We start from the raw sequence: 12,619 nt of genomic DNA, 5'->3' as shown, positions 1-12,619 counted from the left end.
GGTCGGCTAACGTTACTACTTTGAAAAAACTTCATATCTGACCAATTCTGATGACAATTCGCAACACCAGCATCATCGTTGGACGCCCCTGACAGAGACTCATAATGCCTAGCCATGTTTGGATCAAAACGACAACTAGAAAATTGCTATGATGAGAGAGAGATGCAGTAGAGAGAGAAGATGTAGTCAGATAAGAGAGATGTAGCATATAAAGAAAGTAACAAGAGGAATAAACCATATTAGATCTAATCCTCTTTGAAGAAAGAACAAAAAAAATGAATCAGATAAAATTTAAATAATTTAAATATTATAAAAAATAAAAATGGACTTATCAGAGTTAAAGTTTTTTGGATTTGATCTAGATATCCAACAGTTTTGAAAGTGGTATTAATATGTCATTTTACATTTTTTAATTTCTAAGAAATTTGGAAATGTAACAAGTTCACTGCAACTGCGGCCCATTTGGCTATTTCGTGGGCCAAGTGATTGGTGGGTCTGTGGACATTTTGAGCCCACTAAGAGTCGATGCTATAAACTACCTCTGGACTTCTCTAGTTGTGTTTTTGATGACGTCTGCACTGCTCAAGGTATCTTAGTCTATTCTTTCTGTGCGTTTATTTTTTTGAGTGCGAAAGCCAAAAGAAAAAAATGTCCACTGCAATTGATTTATACACGAATTCTGCAGTAAGAATATGTCATTGGAGCTTATGTAAGGATATTTACTTTTAAGCCCCTAAATCTGCTCTGATCAAATAAAGATTAACGCTGATTTAAGATCTTATATACAAACACTCTCATAAGCACTTTTTGACCATTGCTGAAACATATAAGACCCAAAATAATACGCTCCACTTATCATTTCAGTTAGTCAAAAATTGTCTTATTAGAGAATTTTTGATCTTACATACATGTACATTCTATTTCTATAATTTGGTGTACGATTACCAAAATTGACTTGGATGGTAAAATTCCCAAGGTGTTGGATTTGACCACCATACGGACAGCAGATGAAAGGGTTAAAGCTACACAGCATCTGAAAAAATTCCATTTCAATATTGACTACCACTATCATACACATTGTTCACAACCTTCATAATTCCATAAACTTTTCAGACTCAAATTGCTCATCACAATAATGAGATTGCAACATTTTACAACACAACCAATGAGGAGAATATATGAAACAACTACAGAGGGCAACAGCAACAAGGATCACACAATGAAATATTACAATTAGCACCAGACCACAAACTGCTTTAAAAAAAAATCACCTAAAATTCCTATGGAGGTACCACCATCCTTAATTCGTATACTGCTGCGCCCCACAGTCTCTCTCCAAACTTCAAAACCAACTCCCCAAGGCTAACTTGAACATTCGACCCTAGCACCGATATGAACATGAGAAATCTTTCCTCTAGCTGGACCATTTTTAACTACATCTAAACAATCAAAACTTTACACCAAGCAGTAACAAGGGTAGCACCGAGTTGATGCTTAGCTTAAATAGGATCCAAGCGTTTTTTTCATAGTCATCCAAATGGGTTCCCTCCAACAGAAGAGAAAGGTTGCGGGGTAGGAGGGGCTGAGAATCTACCAGCCAGCCGTTGATCCATATTTACAGAGCCAAAACCAGCCCCTTCACTGCTGTAGCCACCAATACCTTGATGCCTGCAAAGGAATGTCAAAATGAGGAATATAGATCGTGAAACCTGCAGTCATCTAGGAAACCTTTTTACAGATGTAGTGTTTCTCATTCAGGAGAATGGTTAAAAAGTTACATATGAAAAATTCCTTGGTAGTTTTAGTCAGTTCCATTTCCATATAATCTACAAGACAGCTGATAGAGCCAACTCTAGAGCGCAAAAATATAGTATACTAAACTAGATAGGTGAAACACTAGAATGAGTGCAAAGCCTATTTTTTAGACAATTTCCAGAGTTAGAAATAACTCAAACCAAGAAAGAAACCTAATATTTAAACCCAAAGAACTCAATATACTACAAAACAGCCTTTTAAGAAGAAGACAACTGATTTTTATCTTTCTGATATGACAAATCATTACGAAAAGTACAAGTTGCATAATAATATAGGTACCCAGAAAGTTGCATATTATTGGGAACTTGTGTTGTCGGTTGCACCATGTACGGCCCTGAGAAATTTAAAGCAAAAATGAACACATTTGAGAGAATTTAAGCATAAATACATCAACAGCCACAAAAATGAGGGGCAAAAGAGGTTTTACGCAGAGGCATTGTTTTTGCAAAAGTTGGTCCCTGGATAGGTATTGCCAATGGATAAGGTGAAGGCTGGGATGACGGCCATGATGGTGAGGGAGCACCAAGGCTGGATGTACGCATTAAGCCTGAAGAGGGTGGCAAACTTGGAAGAGTGCCTTGCAGGGATGCCATGGAAGGAAACTGCATTACCACAAAAACAAGATGTGAAATCTTTAAATGAAACCATTTTGAAAAATAAGATAGAAAAGAAATTGCCATATTGAATTTGGATTCAAAAGACCATGTGATTCAATAATTATGCATGTAGTAAATCCAAGGAAAAATAGCATTTTCACTTTATTGGCGTATACGAAATTCATAAATGAAGTTAAAATCACTGTATCTCCTCCAAACAACTGTCAAAACATAAAAGCATCATGTTAATAAATTTAACCACTCGTCCATATGGACTTTTTTCACAAGTCACTCAAAGTAGAGAAGATAGCCAACAAAAGTTAAGAGAACAGTAGTTGAGAATTCGTGGCTCTGAGAAAATACACAATAAGTATATGAAAATTTGAAATCTTGGAAGCACAATTCTTTTGGAGTAAATTCAATCCAAGTAAAAAGCAAATAAGTCACATGCAGTAGTGAGATCAATTCAAGTGAGCAAAATTACGTACTGTTTGCAAGTGCACTGGGGATGGCTCATTGTTAAGATCAAAGGGATTTGTCGACTTCGATGTCTGAAAGAAAGTTGGCATAGGCTGTGACATCACATAATACATAGTCATTATCAAAGATATAGCTGGAGCCACAAAAGAAGAAATTCAATGACTCGTTATGTTGAGTTGTAAAGATACCACTGTGGTATTGTATTGCATACTATAACCTACACCATGTGGTGGACCAGTTTGCCACCCAGGAACTCTTGCTGGAAAATATGGATAGGTTGGAGCAAAAAGATCCTGCAGGAAAGTTAGGATATACAATTAGGATATGGTGCGCACTGCACACATAAAGCTAATACGAATGTCTGATGAAACCATGGGAGAGAGAAAGTAAAGAAAGAGGAAGACAATAAGTACAAACTTATTACCTCAGGCAGAGCTTTTCTTTCAATTGATTTTTCTTCTGCAGAAGGTTCTGATAAACCAACAGATGCCACCTCCTGGGCAGGTTTTGAGACAGGTTGAGGTGCTGCTGTAGCTGGTGTATTCAGGGGGCCTTGCACAGCCTGGGTGAGCAAAGGATTCCATGAATGTCAAGAAAGCTCAGGAAGCAAAAATGTAATTAAAGATTATAATGACATAAATATATGAAAATTGAAGAAAGTATCTTATAAGGCCCACCTGAATCCCTGGTGCTCCATTAACCAATGGGTTAATTTGTTGAGTGGCAGACTGACTACCAGCAGCAGGAAATAAAGAAGGTTGCTGATGCTGCTGTATGCTAGGCCATTGGCCTGCATCAGTAACTTTAGCTGCAGGACTAATACCATTGATTGACACTGTAGGTACCATTCCAGGGACAGCAGCTGAGGCACCACCATTAAAGGGTAACACTGGCATGTGCCCAACAGGTAAGACAGTAGAAGCACCAGTAATTGGTAATACTGTCAAATTTCCCGTAGACTCGGCTACAGAAACACCAGCAATACTGGGTATTGCCGACATATGGCCAGGCACAGATGCGGGGCCTGACAATTCTGAGAGAACAGATTCAAGTGGGTTCATGTTCGATGGAGCTTGAGATGATTTCGCCTTGGGGGCAAAATCAAAAGAAGCCCAATTGTTTTCATTGTTGGAACTTGATGGCTGTGCAACAAATTGTGTAGCCACTGTAATCTCTGCCTGTGGAGCAGGCGCAGTAAGAGTAAGTTCAGGACCATCATCAAAATCAATTAAGCTGCCAGTAGTCTCCAATTTAACTTCTGCTGGCTTGCCATTTGCAGGGCCCAAGCTACTGGAAGATGCAGTTTTCTGCACCTAAACACAGGAACCGTAAACTCCAATTTAATTTCCACTGAGTTTCCAATAAATAAGTATGCACACTTGTAGCAAAAGACGGTTTGAGCATAAAAAAGATAATGAGCATGAATTGTTGAATACTGAATAACACAAATATAAGGATAACTGATCACCCTAAACCTGCATAAGCATATCAAATTACCATCATTAAAAAAATAAAGAAATATCCAATTATCAAGAGACATGAAAATTAAGAGTGGCAGTCAGCAAAGACAGCAAAAACTAATTAAGACAAATTTATACACTTTCATTCAGTGTTTTCAAATGCAAAAACGTAAGGCAATGCATTATTGCCTCCACAAGGCGAGGCATAAGTATTGATGCGTTGATTCCTTTAGTAAAACAGTTCCAAAGATAAAGTAACCCAACCAAGGTTAGCTAACTTGACCACGTGATTGACATCCTTTCGCACCAAAAGAAACTTCCCAAAGAGAAGAAGAGAACCCTAGCCGCTGCAAACAGAAAGGGAACCTGAAGAGGAAGAAGCAGCTACGAGATCAACATCAACCTGAGAGCAGCTAACCAATCAAAGATGGAAGACTCCTACTTGTCACGCCCTGTAGATATTCTCAACCCACTGTCGAGTTTTGGATTCATCCAACACCCCAACGCCCAACCTTCTCTTCCCTGGCAGAAGGAACGTCAACTCGGAGGCGGCGTAGATCGGGGATGATCGAAGGCCCAGACTTGCGAATCAGTTGAGACTAGAGAGTAAGTGACTAACCATTTCTGAAATCAGTGTGTTTCTGACAAACCCAGACTTGTGAATTGCTGAAATCAGTAGCCGGCAAGTTATGCCGTATGCGAGAGACCTGGAGTAGTGATAGTCTGATAGACCTGAAGGCTGGAGCTGTGTTTCTTGCTGAAATCGTAGACATCAAGAGACCTGGAGTTGTGAAATCTGTGTGTTTCGTGTTTTGTTGGGACCTAGTTACCACTTAGCCTTACAAGACAACAACCAAAACGGAATAGTTTTGGCCAAACTCCTGCAATACGCATGCACCACAGGCCTCAACAAAACGCCTGTCTCATACCATTTTCACTATAAAATGCACGCTTTGTCGGTAAAGTATTACACGGGCGCATCAGCTCATTTTCAACCAGAAACTCATCGAAACACGACTTGAAACGCATTTGAAAACATTGCTTTCATTTGCATGAGCAAAACCATGCAACTGGCTAGACAGAAGAACATTGTAAGGGAGCAAATGCTGATCATTAATTACCATAGCTATGAGAGTACATCAATGCAACTAAAAAGTAGCATCAGAAAATATTGCTCGACTCAAATTAATGTACTTGAAAAAATAAAACATCTACCACTAATGTCAAGGATTTGAATTGCTACGGTATGCACAAAATTTTAATTTTCATATGATCAAGACTATGCATCACGAAGGCACACAAGTAGAGATACGATATGTTCTCTTCAAAGTTTTCTAAAACAAAGGTTGCAATTTTATGAAGATTTAGAGAACATGGATGTAAACTTTACAGAATTAAATGCAACTATTTCCCTAAAGGTGAATTGAAAATTGAAATTTTTGACAAAAGAACTTAAATATATTTAGGCAGGAAAGGAAAAAAGGAAAATCAATACTTTCTCCAAGTTATCAGCATTCAATGGCTTTTCCTTCCTTGGAAATCTGTGCTTGACAATTATCTACATTTGGAAGCCATTACTTTCATTCAACTTTTCGAAGCCCTCAATCTTAGCTTTCAATTTTATGACAGTGCATTTCTGTCATTCCTCCATCAAGAAAAGGTATCACAAAATTATTGACGCATATTACACAAAACATGTTCCATGGCTAAAATATAGAAACAAATCTAAACAGAACATGATGGAAAGACAAAATCTACACATAAAAAATGACTTTGAAGTTTGAACCGCTGCACTAGTCCTTTTTCCTGAAACAACAAAACGTCTCCAAGTGATGTGAGCTAGATGGTCTATCGAAATGAACAATAACTAGTGGCTTGTATAAAAAGTTCAGAGCAATTGGATATCATGTCATCGATAAAAGAGAATTAAATTTTGATTTAATTAATCATCTATGTAGCAAAACACAGCAAAAAACATACCCGTGTTGGTTCAGAACAGTCAGCGGCCTTTCCCAAGTTTGCTTTTGGAGGTTCGCTTATTCGAAGGCGTATTATGTTCTCCCCTAAAATTTCTCTGACAGGCCGTACCACAGGGGAACTAGAAGCCTCGAAATCTCTCCGTCGCTCAGGTGACCATCCTCCCAGCTTTGGATCTCCATCAGAAGTTCTATGGTCTTCAAGTTTCATTCCATTTCCAAATCTATCCTCTCGACGCCAATCATTGACAACTTCAGGCCGAGCAGGACTTCTCTTATAATCATTATACTGTCTATTTTCCTCATATCCAAGACTCCTCCTTTCATCACTTCTTCCACCAGGACTAGATCTATCACTGTAACGGCGTTCATATGTATCCTCATATGGGGGACTTCGAGACCCTCCTTGATATGCGTCAACCCTCCTGTTCTCGTTAACATCCTCCCTTTCACCCTACATGATAAGTATTCCTAAAATCAAATATAGACTAAAGAAAACAATCACTATAATAGCATTGAAGAAACATGTAACATTTGTTTCTAGTGAGTACCATCAGCTATCAGAGTATATCTAAAGAGAAACAATGTAACAAGAGCCAAAGGTATCTCACCAGCTTCCCCTTCGGAGGTTTGTCAAAGTTCCTATCACCAGTAAACCTTCTATCCACATAAACATGCTTAATGAAGTCCCGTAGTCTCTCAACATTACTGGCACCAAAATTTAAATCAGTGCTGCAACCATTATTTAGCTACATAGTACTTACTACATGGTATTGACGGGATTAATGCACCTGCTGTCAGGAAACGACTGACATTGTGGATCCCATTCTTTAAATAATATTTCCTTTGCACGCTGTAAAATTGGGAAAATGAGTAAAGAAGATAAACAAGATGATCTCCAACCAAACAAGCAAAGCAGATACCAAAAAAAAAAACCTGATTTCCCCCTTCTTGAAGAGCAGCAACTTCCTGTGAAGTGAATTTAGCCATCGATACTGATTTTACTCTATGTGTGAACTCGCGACTGGAATAAAATTCACTTTATTGAGCCATTCAACCAATTTATTTGAAAACAATATCAACATAAATAATACATATGTATTTGTATGTAATGAAACTGACAGATAAAGGATAATTAGACTTGAGAAGTGGCAAAGAAACGGCAGCCACAACCCGAGAAATATTAGTAACGTACACAGGAAGAACATCTTCATACTTACTGTATTCCACTACAGTTGGTGCAGACAAAAGTCCAAAAATTTGAACATACATATTGTGGTCCCTGCTCCACATAAAAAGAGTTAAGTTTTATCGTAACAAGCATGTTAGAATCTCAAAGAAAAACGGTAGGCTGCAAACAACCAAATCTATAACATTGTGCATGATATATGGTAAATAAAAAATACATGAAACAACGTCCAAAGTGGACCCAGGGTTCAGGAAGGACAGACACACATTGCCTTACCCAGTAAGCACTTGCACAGATGTTATTTCTATTACTTGAACCTGTGATGTCTAAGTTGCAATGAACTCTGCCACTGGGCCAGAGGTTTAACCTTTAACGAGATATAATGAACACCAAAAGAATTTCTCTTTAAACAACGGTCGATATTGTCAAAATAAAGAGTCTTCCCATAGCTTTTGAAAAATGCCTCCACCATCTCACATCCTAATGATTTATTCATCAGTTCAGCCAGCCTTGTATTCTGAATAGCCTTACACCAAGGTAAACAACAACTCCCTTGCACAAGGCTCTTGTAGTGGGTGGGGTTGGGGGACAGGCGAGATGCGTACAACCATCCGCCAGAAAATATGTGGAGAGGATGTTATGGGGTTTGAAACTGTGACCTCTAAGTTGCGCCTCAGCAACTTAGCCACTGGGCCACATGTTCGTCTGTGGTTAAAAATCAACTCTTACTGCATAAATCCTTGTTAATTCATCTAGAAATTGTCATCAGTAAACCGCAAATTTCTAGAAGAGAGACTTCCAAAGTAAACAAGTTCAAGAATTAGGATGCAGCTATGTCTCCTCAGCAATTTCTACAAGCCTTCTTATTGGAGACATGTGGACTTATTTGACTTAATAACGATAACTTTCCATTAACGCACATAACTATTGGAAAAACATCTCCAAATAGTATATTACAGTAAAATCAGTGTGTGATGGAACATATAAGCAGACTTCAGCGTAACTCTTGAATTAAGTGGCAACTATCAACTAGACAAAATAAGTAATCTAAACCTATCGGAAACAATGAATCATCATCTTGCCATATTAAAAACTCAAGAAACCAGGTGCTTTTTTTTTTGTCTATATACTTAAGAATATAATATTTAAAGGGAAAAAGAAGCTAGCATTTCAACCAGCACAAAAATAACCAATTCAAGGAAAATTTTCAAGGAAAAAAAAGAGCAATACTAGCTGCCAAAAGCTGAAAAGCACGACAATTCCAAACAAAAAAAGAAGCAAAAGCTACACATGTGAGGTATATAAATATTTTCGGACCCACAACTTTAAAATCAAGGGGTTCAATGAAAAGGAACTTCTGAGCTCATGAAGAATGTCCCAGACAGTAACTAGTAATGTACTATTAGATAGCATCTGGGTTCACAAAATTCAGGAGAAGGGATTCAGAATTGAGCTTTTAGTTTAATTTGCTTGCACACATTTTAAGCTACAGAATTTTTTCAATTGATGGATGAACTCACATGGCATATCCAAGGTGAGATACCTTGGCGTATGTTGTTTGCAGATGATATAGTTCTAGTGGATGAGACAATATCGGGAGTTAACTAAAAACTTGAAATATGGAGACAAGCATTAGAGTGTAAAGGATTTAAACTAAGTAGGACTAAAACAAAATATATGAAATGTAAGTTTAGTAAGAGTAGGCAAGGGAACGAACAAGCAATTAAACTAGATGGGAAAGAAGTAATAAAAAGTAAGGTTTGTAAATATCTTGGATCGATTTTCCAAGAAGATGGCGACATAGGTGATGATATAGTTAATAGGATTAAAAACAGGTGGAATAAGTGGAAGAGTGCATCCAGGGTGTTATGCGACTGAAGAATTCCCTTAAAGTTGAAGGGAAAATTCTATAGGTCAGCTATTCGCCCTGCAATGATGTATGGTTCCGAGTGTTGAGCTATCAAGAGACAACATATCCAAAAAATGCATGTAGCAGAAATGCGAATGCTTCGTTGGATATGTGGTCACACTAGGAAAGATAGGATAAGAAATGAGATCATTAGATCTAATGTAGGAGTAACACCTATTGAAGATAAGTTAAGAGAAAATCGATTAAGATGGTATGGACATGTCCAACGTAGAGATAGCGATGTTGCAGTGAGGAGGAATGAGATAATTTTTATAAGAGAGAGTAGGAGGCAGCGAGGTCGACCTAAAAAGACATAGCTTGAAATTATAAGAAATGATACGAATTTAATAGGAGTGGATGAATGTATGATCCATGATAGAAATGAATGGCCAAAACAAATACATGTGGTGGATTTCCAATGATGTTCTCATAGACTCGTGTAGCCGACTCCAAACTTTTGGGATAAAGGCTTGGATGATGATGATTATGATGATTAGATTCATATATGGCAGAAATTTTATTTCAAAGTACATATCTAATATATAAAACCATAAAGTTGTAAGCACGAGGCTTTATGTATTAGATTTTTTGCTATCTCTTCATGTGCAACTACACATTTTTATCATACGAACTGAACAACCATCTAAAATCCACATTGACTCGTAGTTAGCAATCCAAACACGTACCCTCTTGTTTTAATGGAAAATTTATTAAAGGCACCAATAACATGCGAACAAGAAATTACAAGGAGTCCAAGATTAGAGCATCTAAGACATTGTTACAGGGAAAAGAACACAAAACATACTTTCACAGTCTTTCTAATGACAATGGTAAAATGCCCACCAAGCAAGAGTCTACAGGTCTCATTTGGAAGTCACACATGTGAATTGCGAACACTTTTCAGTAGAAATATTAGCTAAGAAGCATATGAATTACATTTCCTAGGAGTTAGGACCTTACTGTGGCAGGACAAACACCCGTTAATGTCTGTCACCGTAACAGTTGGATACGGAGAGCACATTGCTTTGACAATATGATTTAATTTCTGGTCCAAGTAAAGCCTACATAAAGAATGTCCTTCAGGTAGACTCAATTTCTTCGAAATGTAGACTCGACAAGGTTTTAACCTAGTAACAGTAGTAATCACCTCATTGGAGCACTAAAACATCCATTTCACTTAATCATTACACAGTTTGTTTATTCCCTAATTAAAGTACAAAAATTATGCATTGATCGGCAGTCTTTGATCTATCTTTCAACATGGTACAACGGACTGCTCTCAAGTAATACAATTGGCATTGTGCAAAAGTTGAATGAAACCTTGACTAATTTTGAGCACATTCTTGACTCCATCAATCAGCACATACACAGAAACGCAAACTTCAACTACCTGGGCTGAATAAGTAGAATTCATAGATTCAACAGTAGATAAGGGCCTTAAGGCAACTGAAAGGCATACCAGACTGTTACAGTTTATACATCGGCGATTCTCAGGAAGTTTGAGCAGGCTACGAATTATCCGTTCATTTTTCTCATCCTCGTTAGCTCGATTTGCCATTTTCACAAGCTGCCTCAATAAAAATAAAATTAAAAAAAAAAAAAAAACCAAAATCAGACAAGATCGTAATAGAATTATTCAAAAGTGACATTAAGCCATCCAACTAGGAGAGATAACAGATCATATCCCATCTTGATTTATCAAAAGCCTAATAAAGCCAACTTTGGAATTCAATATGACATTGTTTTCGGTACAAGAAAATCACTGCAATACAATCACCTCGAAAAAGCCAAATACTCGCTCAAGGCAGAAGTCTTGGTAAGTAGAATAAATCCTAATCAAACTATTTGCATGCCTACATTTTGTGAAGAAGCAAACAGTGAATAAAGGAAACCGCATAATATCACAATTCGACAATTTAAATCGACGGATCTGAGAAACTGAAGTTAATCAAACCCGATAAACCGGAAAAGAACATTTTAAGAAACTGACCTGAAAAGGCAGACGATGAAACACAACAGCTCTTCTACTGTTTCTGGCAGCAGACTTTGAACTAGTTAGATGACCAGATCGAAAAAACAGTCGTCTCTCTCTCAAACTAATATATGAAAAAGAGAGAGGGTGGTTTGGTATTGGTTTGTACAGTTAAGATCCTAACCAGAGACTACTTTTCCTAAAAAATTGTCAGAGAGAGAAGCACATAGGGTAAGAAAGATCAAATTTTGGCGCAATTTTACGGTGTTATCCGGGCACAGAGAGTCAGATAAGCGTGCAGTTTCCATCATTTCGTTGGACTGTCATGGTCTGCCTTGTTGAAGTTACAGCGACGGTGGAAGTCGTAGATGGCGACTGCAATTCTTTAATTCGCACACTTTTCTTTACGTAAATTACGCTATTGCCACACCATAAGCCCATCTAAGGAGAAAATCTTTAGTGGTTTTTTTTTTTTTGGGGGGAAAAATCGTTAGTGGTTACGGGTATGATTGTCAAACTCTTGATTTTGTTCGTGATCTTACATAACCAAAACGATTTGAATCGATATAAAATCTTAAAATTGATAAGATCTTATCATCTTACCCAATTTTATTGATCTTAACCTTAATATATTTATGGAGTCGTAGGTTTATGGGTTATGGTCTACTAATTATGTGCTTATGTTTCTAATCCTAGTTTTTGTTGAAAAATTGGTTCTAATCTATTAACATGATATACTCTTGCACAATTATTGTGTTTGCTTTTCATAGTTCTATAGAGGTCTTAAAATATTACAATTTTGTGAAATATTAGTATGTCTATAAATAAATAATAATCACATTTTTTAATTTTTTATTACCTATAAACTATAATATATTATACCATGTTAATTATTTATTTAGAAATAAGTAATTATATTATTTTACATTTATTTTTAAAATTTTATAAAATCTTACGATTTCACGATTCGATTTTACAAGTCTTCCACCGATCTTACGTATGATACCGATTTTGACAACCTTGGTTACAGATGACTGCACACCACGTCATCATGTTGACGTGGTCCACATGCTCCACTAAAAGAAAATCTTTACGTAAACGGTGCTCATTTTTACACCCTCTTTTTTACTTGTTGCACCCCCTTTGTCAGAGACATAAAATGTGGGGTTCAGTTCTGCCACACTAGTACACATCATTCTAGAATGTTGACCCAGCACATGAA

The 12,619-nt window shown here is 37.2% G+C and overlaps 1 protein-coding gene across 7 annotated transcripts; it reads right to left on the bottom strand.

The window, feature by feature from the left end:
• Positions 1-1,034: 1,034 nt before the first annotated feature.
• On the bottom strand, positions 1,035-11,751 carry LOC119993041 (probable ADP-ribosylation factor GTPase-activating protein AGD14). 7 transcript variants are annotated; one of them, XM_038839941.1, is made up of 15 exons: positions 11,416-11,745; positions 11,203-11,278; positions 10,885-10,996; positions 7,548-7,609; positions 7,264-7,351; positions 7,119-7,180; positions 6,939-7,035; positions 6,332-6,781; positions 3,569-4,204; positions 3,316-3,453; positions 3,080-3,184; positions 2,900-2,983; positions 2,243-2,417; positions 2,095-2,149; positions 1,035-1,668 (listed from the first exon to the last, which is right to left on the bottom strand). In XM_038839941.1, exons 3-15 carry the CDS (start codon positions 10,981-10,983, stop codon positions 1,530-1,532), a joined length of 2,190 nt encoding a protein of 729 aa, XP_038695869.1. In that variant the 5' UTR covers positions 10,984-10,996; positions 11,203-11,278; positions 11,416-11,745; the 3' UTR covers positions 1,035-1,529. The 7 variants fall into 7 exon arrangements, with proteins under 7 accessions (XP_038695869.1, XP_038695871.1, XP_038695868.1 ...); XM_038839943.1 differs by lacking the exon at positions 11,203-11,278 and having other exon boundaries at positions 3,569-4,198; positions 11,416-11,751; XM_038839940.1 differs by lacking the exon at positions 11,203-11,278.
• Positions 11,752-12,619: the final 868 nt, after the last annotated feature.

Source organism: Tripterygium wilfordii, chromosome 23 (genome assembly GCF_013401445.1).
Source record: "Tripterygium wilfordii isolate XIE 37 chromosome 23, ASM1340144v1, whole genome shotgun sequence".
Classification (NCBI taxonomy): domain Eukaryota; kingdom Viridiplantae; phylum Streptophyta; class Magnoliopsida; order Celastrales; family Celastraceae; genus Tripterygium; species Tripterygium wilfordii.
The sequence above is the reverse complement of the archived record's forward strand: the minus strand, read 5'-3'. Positions and strand labels throughout refer to the sequence as shown.

Excerpts from the sequence above, each read along its gene's own strand:
- LOC119993041 (XM_038839941.1), bottom strand. The coding sequence starts at position 10,983 with ATGGCAAATCGAGCTAACGAGGATGAGAAAAATGAACGGATAATTCGT. Across the intron at positions 6,782-6,938 it reads AACCTCCGAAGGGGAAGCTG|GGTGAAAGGGAGGATGTTAA; the intron begins GTGAGATACCTT and ends CTTATCATGTAG. Across the intron at positions 2,418-2,899 it reads CCCCAGTGCACTTGCAAACA|TTTCCTTCCATGGCATCCCT; the intron begins GTACGTAATTTT and ends GTGGTAATGCAG.